Source organism: Microcebus murinus, chromosome 13, assembly GCF_040939455.1.
Source record: "Microcebus murinus isolate Inina chromosome 13, M.murinus_Inina_mat1.0, whole genome shotgun sequence".
In the NCBI taxonomy this organism is placed as follows: domain Eukaryota; kingdom Metazoa; phylum Chordata; class Mammalia; order Primates; family Cheirogaleidae; genus Microcebus; species Microcebus murinus.
Window position 1 is genome coordinate 62215827 of NC_134116.1, and position 10113 is coordinate 62225939.

At 39.9% G+C, this 10113-nt stretch overlaps 1 protein-coding gene across 1 annotated transcript in view; it reads right to left on the reverse strand.

Moving 5' to 3' along the window:
* The window catches only part of WDFY2 (WD repeat and FYVE domain containing 2), a 159946-nt gene extending 150180 nt beyond the window's left edge, over positions 1-9766 (reverse strand). Inside the window, exon 1 of the mRNA XM_012782651.3 lies at positions 9435-9766. Coding sequence (XP_012638105.1) covers positions 9435-9571 — 137 coding nt within the window. The 5' untranslated portion in view covers positions 9572-9766. The remainder of the gene's footprint in view (positions 1-9434) is intronic.
* Positions 9767-10113: the final 347 nt, after the last annotated feature.

Genomic DNA, 10113 nt, shown 5'->3' on the forward strand with positions numbered 1-10113 from the left:
AGTGCTACTATTTATCAAGCAAATTATGAAGAAAGATTTAAAAATAATATTCATGGCTGGTCAGGTATGGCAAAACTAATATTTTCATATGTCATACATCACCATAAATATTTTTAAATGGCACAGACCTTTTGGAAAGCAATAGGGCGATCTTCTTATAATCTTTCCTAAAGAAATAATCAAAAACTTCAGCTATTCAGGGCTAAGAAGACACCTACATACACAACAATGTTCATCATAACATTTATAAAACTGAAAATAATCTAAATAGCCAACAATAGGGGATGGATAAATTATGATGTATCCGCTAGATTACCAGTATCTTGAGAGCAGGATACACCTTGCTCATGATGGGATACCCAGAGCCAAGTACATACAATACAAGAATCAAATAAATATGAGTAAATACTGAAGGAAAGGAAAAATATACAGCCACTTAAAATGATGGTTAAAAACTAGGCAGCTGCTGGCACAATTTTAAGTGAGGGCAAGAATATAAAAGTGTATGATTATAATCATATTTTTAAAAACTACATTAGAAAAACTGCCAGAAGAAAATATATAAAATACTAAGTCATTATGCTAAGAGGTTTATGTGTAGTTATTCTTCATTACAGTTGTATTATCTTTATTTAAAATGTAAACATATTCCAGAGGGATTATTACTATGATTACTTAAAATTTAAACGAATCCTTAGAAATTGGAGAAAAAATAACGAATTTAATAATTAATGGAAAATGCATAAAATCTCCAAATAGCTCCACATCATAAGTAAATCGCCCAGCTAAAAAGAAAAACATAGTCATACAGAAAGGTTAGCAAATGACATTTATAATTTAGATGAGATGCATCATTTCTGAGTCCTGACTCAGTAATAAATGAACATATCACAGGAAGCCAAAAATGCAGCCACTCAAACATCTGCTCAATTTGCTACACTCCTAGTTTTTTCTGAAATCCCTCTGGCTCTAGGCTAAAAGGTTTAGAATATTTATCTATAATCACTCTGAGAATTTCAGAAAGGCAGGACAGGTGAGAGGTGGGGTAGGTTGGTGAGGTGTAGGTCCCTGAATTGAACTGCATTTCCACCTTCTAGAAAACCAAAAGTACATAAAGAGAGAAAAGGAGGGCACAAAACTTTAACAGTTCTTCTAAAGCACTATAGTACTTCAAACTGTTGGTCACAACCCTTTAGTGAGTTGGGAAACTAATCAAAAGGGTCACAACCAGGATTTTAATTTTTTTTATTTTTATTTTTTTTGAGACAGAGTCTCACTCTGTTGCCCCGGCTAGAGTGCCATGGCATCAGCCTAGCTCACAGCAACCTCAAACTCCTGGGCAAAAGCAATCCTACTGCCTCAGCCTCCCAAGTAGCTGGGACTACAGGCATGTGCCACCATGCCCGGCTAAATTTATATATATATAGTTTATATATATATATTACTGGTCCAACTAATTTCTTTCTATTTTTTTTAGTAGAGACAGGGTCTCGCTCTTGCTCAGGCTGGTCTTGCACTCCTGAACTCAAAACGATCAGCTCGCCTTGGCCTCCCAGAGTGCTAGGATTACAGGCGTGAGCCACCACACCCAGCCTGCAACCAGGATTTTAAAAGAGCAACAACAGAACTGAAAATATCAATGTTCACGTTACATTAAAAGGATATCATTTCATAAAACTTTTCTTTCATAAGCTTAGACATGAAATCTTAAAAAAAAAAAAAAAAACTTTTCTTTCAGTTATGTATATATGTATATGTGAGAGTATGTGAGTCTTGAGTAGCATTGCTAAATATATTTTTTATTGTGATTTGTGGTCAAAAAAGTTTCCAAAGTATTACTCTAGACAACCCAGGCCCTAATGTGAGTGCCAGCGAACCACCTAGAGCTAAACTGTTTAGTATTTGAAACTACAGGATTCAGCTAGAAGTAGGAATGTAGTAAATCCAGTTCAACTGGGTGTTAGGTGCTGATACAAAACAAATACTTCTTTAATATTTCATCCAGGAATAAATAATTGCTGCCATCCAAAGGCTCAGGGAAAGCATCGTTTTACAGTTGACGGTGCTGACAGTTTCACACAAGCATGCTGCTTTTTTCCCAGTGCACACTTCCCTCCACTTGAGATTTTAGGATAACATGGTTGCAGAGACTTTATACTTACATAGACGGTATGTGGGCACATCATAGTACCAGAGTCATAGCTAGGAAATCCAACTTGCTCCTTTTCCAGATGGAGAAACTGAGGCTTAGAGAGATAAAATGCCCTATGAAATGCCAAGGTCAATGCAGAAGAAAGTTGAGATAAGACTCTCAGTCCCAGTTCTTTTACAAAAATCCTTAAATTGAAGGTACACTGGACCACAAAGCACCAATCCCTGCCAAAAGACAAATGGATTTTTTTTTCTTTTTTGGTCTTATTGGTTAGTTTTTTATACTTCTGAATTAATTTTTACTAATGACTAAATGAAGCATTTGGATGAGGAGGCTCCCTGCCCTTAAAAAAAAAGAGTTAATGAGACTGCATGCTAAAATTGCACAAAGAAAAAAGAAGTGATTTTTTTTCTGTGTGGGAATTTCTAGGTTAATTGTGGCACTGTCCTTGAGAGACCTGTTCATATAAAAATAAGCAAGGGTTGCCTCCTTTTGAATTCTTTCTATTCTGACACTAGTTGAGAAGAAAAGCTTAGCTTGATGGTCATTCTCTTCTCAGACAAGTATATACCAGATATTATTTAGTTTAGTGTTACAGATAACAACAGATTGCTATGTGCAAATCTTAAATCACAATTTATTGTGTGATTTCTAAATGCCACAAAGTGTTTTAATTTCTCCCAAACTATTATTTTTAATGACATCAAGATGATTCTCAAAAACAAACAGAAAAAAAAAGTCTCTCTCTCTCAAAGCAAAATGCAAAGTAAAAACAGACAGCCAGGGAAAGATGTTGTGCAAGTAAAGAGTTGCGTTTCCTTTTTTTTTTTTTCAACTTAAATCCAGTAATTTATTCACTTATTTGATAAGCACATATCAAGACACAATGTCAGTATTATTCTAGGCACTTGTGATAGATACATAGTAATTAGCACAAGACATAACATCTGCTGTCATTAATCTTAAAGTAAAAAAAAAAAAAGACAGTGCTCAAGTGTTATATTTTTTGCATTAAGCATTTTTCTATATTTTCTCATTTAGTTCTCATAACAACCTTATGTGGGATAGTTACTATCATTAATCTCATTTTATTTTATTTTATTTTTTCCAGCATATTATGGGGGTACAAATTTTAAGGTTTCAAAAAATGCCCTTTTTCCTCTCTTCCCCACAAGTCTGAGTTTCCAGCGTGACCATCCCCCAGATGGTGCACATCTCACTCATTATGTATGTATACATCCCCTCTCCCCTCCCCCATCCCACCTGCCCAATACCCTATTACTGTAGTACCTATGTGTCCACTTAGGTGCTGCTCAGTTAATAACAGTTTGCTGGTGAGTATATGTGGTGCTTGTTTTTCCATTCTTGGGATACTTCACTTAGTAGTATGGGTTCCAGCTCTAACCAAGAAAATACAAGATGTGCTATATCACCATTGTTTCTTAGAGCTGAATAGTACTCCATGGTATACATATATCACATTTTATTAATCCACTCTTGGGTTGATGGGCACTTGGGCTGTTTCCACAGCCTTGAAATTGTGCTGCTATAAACATTCGAGTGCAGGTGTCTTTTTTGTAGAGTGTCATTGGATCTTTTCGGTAGATGCCCAGTAATGGGACTGCTGGATCAAATGGTAGATCCACTTGTATCGCTTTAAGATATCTCCATATTGCTTTCCACAGAGGTTGAACTAGTTTGCAGTCCCACCAGCAGTGTAGGAGTGTTCCTCTCTCTCTTCATCCACGCCAGCATTTATTGTTTGGGGACTTTTTGATAAAGGTCATTCTCATTGGAGTTAAGTGATATCTCATTGTGGTTTTGATTTGATTTTGTTTGGAAAATATCATCTCTCTAAAGTCTTTTCTGGGCTACTTAAATCCTATGATTTTTACTTATTTGTCCTTTTTCAAAGTAAGTTTAGTAATACTTGAGGTATCACAGATTTCATGATCTGAGAATCACTCATTTTAGGAGTGTCAGAATTGCCACCTTAACATTTTCCATAGTATTGCAATATCCAGGTTAATGCACGCTGATTAAGATCTATGATGTCCTAGACAGAATCTGGTTTAACAATATAAAAGTAGGAAATTCATAACCATTAGGAGCTTTGGGGTCAACTGAAGCCAAACCTCCTCTAGTGAGCCTTCTTCAATAAACTTTCCAAAAGTGATCTTTCCTTAAAAAGTCAGTCTGTTTCTGACCTTTAGAGACACAGAGCAGCCTGTTTCCAGACAGATTCCCTGGCATGAAGACTGCCTCCTGTTCTGAATTCAGAGTGAAGGTCTAATTTTCAACAATTACACAGGATAAATTCCCTTTTTGGGGCCTTGAAACCAACAATTGTTATTAACAAGTGATAAGTCTCAAGTGCACAGTTGAAAATGTATTAATTTCATGCCATTAAATAGAAATTTCACATATTCAAAAATTAGATGAATTTTCAGATGGATTCTAATTTTGTCGACTTCAGAGACCTCACTTCATCACTCTAAGACGTCCTCAACTTTTAGAACTCTGCTTGCACTGTAAGAAACACTTTGATTTGCACTTCTTAAAACAAAATTTATGCAAATGTTATAAAATACATAGCACATAAAACTCTATCAGGAGCTCAACTGAACTGAGCCAAGGTCTAATAATTATTAGTGAAACTAATGGTTGAACCAGAGAACTGAAATAGTGAAATTTTCACAATGAAAAGAACTAATCATGGCTGACCTCGTGGCGCAACGGTAGCGGGTCTGACTCCTGAAAAGAACTAATCATAAATGAACTAATACTATGAGGACTTGTAAAATGAAATGAAATTTTAACATATCTTTTCAAGAAATAGTCAAGTAGTCATGGAATCATAGTAGTGCAAAGTTGGTAAAAAGGCTTCTAGATAGAAAAAAAATCCAACTCCTCTCTTGTCCCAGCCCATTCCCACCCCCATCCCATGTTGTATTGTCACCCTGGCCTGAATTAAATAGCTTTGCTCATGGAAACTCACAACTTCCTCAGGTCTATTCCAAATTCAAATAGGTGATCACCAGACAATGCTTAATTGATACAAGGAAAATATAGTGAACATCTTCTTCCAGGAGTGGGGAACCTGAGGCTTTGGGGCCTTCTGGATCCTTGAGTACAGCCTTTTGACGGAATCCAATTTTTACGGAACAAAACTGGGGATCAGATCTCTTTATATTCAGATAAAAATCTGACCCCCTTTTGCCAAGTGCATGGGTTCTGCCCCCAGGGCTTACAGAGAACACAGCTATGTTGCATAAATTGGTCCTGAATAAAGTCAGAGGGTAAGAAGGCAGTTTTCCACACCCTTTCCCCAGTATCTTCCTCCCCTAAAGTTTTCTCTCCTACATCCTCCTCCCCCATATGCAACCACCACACACAGGTCTTTTGATCCAGAAAAGGAGTCCCAAATTCTTGCACCTAAGAGTTTCAGTAATTTTTGCTATCACTGTTACCCTACTGAAGACACTAAGTTCCAGATTCCTCAAAGTGTGAAGACACTTAAAGCTGAGTTCTAAACATTATAGTGCTTCTCAATAAATGGGAGTTTTCTTTCTCCCCTACCTAGAAAGCCCTTTCCTCCACCCTAGCTTTTTCACTCACATGAACTCCTACTCACCTGCAAGATCCATGTAGAAAAGAGATCAAGGGTCTTCTCTAACCACCACAAGCACAGGAAATTCTTTGGTAACCCCAGAAGTACCTGTCTTCACTCTTAGCTGATTCCTGGGTAAGGAACAATTTCCTATAATTGTCTAGGTAGAAACTACCTAGTTACTGAAACTCTCTGTATAAGTACAAATATTGTTGACCTTTGTTAAGATATGCATATAAAGGACTTACTAAGATAAAAGTCTGGATGGTACCAGGTCCCACCTGGAGAGAGGTCCCTCCTAACTTTCATCACTTGAAGAGGCTGCCACTAAACAAAGGAGCCCCTGCTACGCTGCAAATCTAGTCATACATCTTGACCAAAACAGCAGAGATGTCTGAGAGGAAGCTCTTAACCAAGGTATGCTAAAATGGCATTCACTCAGAAAAGGTAGTCCAAAAAGAAGCTGGGAAATTAGGAGCCTGAAGTATCAAAGTTTGGTGTGTCCTTTGGGGAAAGAATCTAGCTACAACCAAAGCAAAGATAAACTCAGGCAAGGTGAGTGAGTTCCTGGAACAGACTCTGTATCATGATAGCACCAGAAATCTTTACTTGTAAATCAGATTGTTTTTATATTCTTTATGTTCTCTCCTATAATATTGAGGAAGGTTCCAGGTTGTCTCAACTGCGCTAAAATGAACTTGAAGGCAAAAGTTTTTATCCTTATCCATTCTTGAGCTTGAAGGTTTGAGTATTATCAGCCATTACTGAGGGCAGTTTTAAGGTAAAAACAGTAATCCAAGTGAAAGAATCCTCCAAAGGTAGGTAAAATTGTGGGGACAATAACGACTATGGAATCCTGTCATTCTTCGAAAATTCTTTTCAATACTAAATCTTTGAGGTAGTGGCAATACTTTTCTAAAAGTTCACCCCACTAAATTGTAAGCATCTTGAAAGGACCTTATTTTAATCACTGTCATGGACACAGGTAACTGGAACACAATAAGAACTGGAATGCTTGTTGACAAAATAAATGAAGCAATGCAAGGACTTTCAGAGTTTTCAGGCACTCTAAAGGCCACCAGTCTAATACTTTTCCCATGAGTGAACATTTGTCCACATAGGCTTATAGGTCATCACATAATTCATTCAACAAATATTAACTAAATGTCTACAATAGTTACAATGTGCTTTTAAGAACAGCAGAAAAAAAAAAAAAAACAGATCAGTCACTGATACAACCAATGTTTTTGAGGGCCTACTGTGTGCCAGACACTGTTAGGCCTTAACAATATTACAATGACCAAGACACACGAAGCTCCATAGGGAGCTCATAGAAGAGAAGATGAAAAGGACCTTCAATATATACTGTATGATACTGTCTAAAGTAGAAAATGTTAAGTGTTTCAAAGGCACAGATAAAGGCAATAAAGGAGTCAGAGGTCAAAAACAGAAATGAGGGATTCATAACAAGGGATTCATAACAACTTACGGAACACTGCCATTCAGGTATGGGACATTATTAGTGGCTTCATCTTAGAGTTCAGGAATGAAGATAACTAGTTTGTAGCCAAAGCAGTCAATGGTAATGGTTTTGTAGGTTTTGATGAAAATCAATATTCTATTTTCATTTCTTTAGCATTATATCAAGTGACATCAACATTAGATTTTGAAAAGAACACAGATTAATTCTTTTAATGAAACCAATAACTGAAACTGAGCTCTAAATAACAAAGTTATTTTCATGTTTGAGTATATGACCCAAAGAAGCACAGATTTGTAAATAATAATCCTGAACTAATGTGTTGGCCTTACTTATCTAACAGTAACTCTAGATAATAATAATTTCTGGTAAAATAATTTCTATTATTTACTTTGTAAACTAGGAAAGTAAGAATTAGGCTAAGATATAGCTAAACATTGCATTTCTTTTGTCCTGTAATCAAATGAAATTTATTCTTCAGTTTCTTTCATACGTTATACTTTAGTTTCTCCAAATACTTTGAAATATATCCCAGTGAAGCTATTTCCTCAAAGGTAAATGCAATGCAACGGGAATCAGAAGTTTCAAAACTAAAATTAAAGGAGCTGAGATTTCACTGCCTTTGCCCTTCTCTTACTTGATTCAATGAATTTACTTATGAATTTTCTACAGCAGTTAGGAATTGATCAGTCCATCACCAGTAGTTAGAGACTGGGAAAGGACATCTACTAATATATCCCTTCAATATATTTTATGGAATATATTCCATAAAAACAATTTCATAGCAAAGAATTTTCAGGTCCAGAAGCAGTCTTTTTTAATAGAATTTTGTCTCTATGAAAAAAATCAAAATTCTCTCATAAGACTTCACTATGAATTTCAAAAAGGCTCTTACATCCATGTATTCCATTCCAGCCGTGAATTTTTGTTCATTGCAGACTGCCTGCCATTGGTGTATGTTTACAATGTTTTCCACTGGATCTGCATAGGAAATCAATCAAGCGCCATTTGTATTGAGCATGATGTAGACAAGAACATGTCACTAACATACTCATCCTAGTTATACTAAAGAACCTAAAATGTGAACAGACCTATCAAGCAAAATTTTTGTGGCCACACTATATGCAAACTGCTGAAATGACTATAAAGACAGTAATGAACACTTTGTTGCTTTACCTCTGCCGTTTTAGGAGTCACCAAGGAAGAATATTCTCTACCTCAGCATGATTTCAAGGTATATTTTAAAAACCTAACTACTATAAAAGCTCCTTGTCATGTACTTCTACAGTGTTACATTTTTTAGAATGCTTATAGATATCAAAGTAACAATTCCTGATAAATGACCATAAGTACTACATTCAAGCAACATTTCTCTACTAATTAGCTTCTCCAGTCTCATTTCTGCATATTAAAGGCCCTTTAAGTTAAAAGCAAAAACGCAAAAATAAGGAAGAATACTGAAGGCAGAACAACTAGCTTCACTTCTGCAAATTAAGCAAAATTACACGAAAATAAAGGAAGCAGGCAAAGGGAAGGAACTCAAGAGCTATTTGCAGCAGTGATCCGTTGCAAGTTCTAGGCGCTTCCCCTAGAGCTCAAAGAGATAAGAAAAAGAGGGGAAAGGAAAGAAGACAGTACGCAGAAGCCTAAAGTTATTCTTTTCACAACTTGGGAGTATTCAATGAATTCATTGTAAAATGTCTGGGATATCTGGATTCGGTTGGAACGTCTGGGAAAAGGGAGTGGCATTTGCGCTCTCAGTTTGGAACCCCAAGAACCGTACCAGAGAGTACCCGAAGCCCTCAGTTATCTTGCAGAGGCGTCTCAGAGCATCTTCCCCAAGCACACACCTGAAGGACCAGGCGGCGCCCCCCTCTTTCCTCCCGACCTCAGGGATGAACCAAGGTCCGGAGTGGGGCGCACCGTTAGCCTGAGGGCCACCGGGCTCCCGCAGCCGCCACCCAGCCCCGGGCGAGGCCAGAGCGCACACCGCCGTCCCGGCTCCGCTTCCCCGGCCACGCCGCGGCGACAGCGCGCAGCTGGACACCCGCACCGCCGGGGTGCGCGTCGCAATAAAACTTAGGGGAGCACGTCTACACTCGCGCCGACGTGGAGGCACAGCCCGTGACGCGGACTCGGGGACCGCCAGCCCGTCCCGCCCCTCCTCGCGGCCGAGGGGCGGCAGTCCATACCTGTCCTCCGAGACGCTGATGACGCCCTCCTCCTTGGGCACGATTACGGCCATATTCACCACCTCCTGGGACCCCTCGACCCGCTGCAGCAGGATCGGCTTGCGGGTCAGAGGCTTGGGTTGGATCTCCGCCGCCATCGGGGGAGGGGGCGCGCCGGGGGCGCCGCCGCCAGCCGCGCCGCGGGGCCGGGCTGAGGAGACCGCTTGGGCACGGGCACAGGTTGAGGCAGAGACTCTGGCTGGCGGGACCGGGACGCCGGCAACCGGCGATCATAGCCTGGCCGCCTCTCTCGGGAACGACTCTGCGCTCCCGGCTTCGGCCACCAGAACCGCCACGACCCGGGCTGCAACCCGGCGCCACTACCAGAGCAGGGGGCGGAGAGCCCGGGGGGCGGAGCCTTTGTGGGCGGGGCCTGCCGCAGGGGGTGGCCGCTGGTGGGCGCGAGGGCGGCTCCACTTCCGGGAGGGTGGTGAAAGAGGAGGGGAAACTTGAAGCGGGAGGCGGGGCGCTGGTGGCTCAATGCGCGTGCGTCAGCCCACCAGCTCCTCTGCAACGCCTGAAGCCAGACGGAACCGCTAGGACGCATGCGCTTTCCGTTGCCCACGGTCTTCCACCTTCTCTACCATCCACATGCAGTGTTCAGGCTCCTCCCCCTTTAATCTCCCGTGAACGCGCGGGT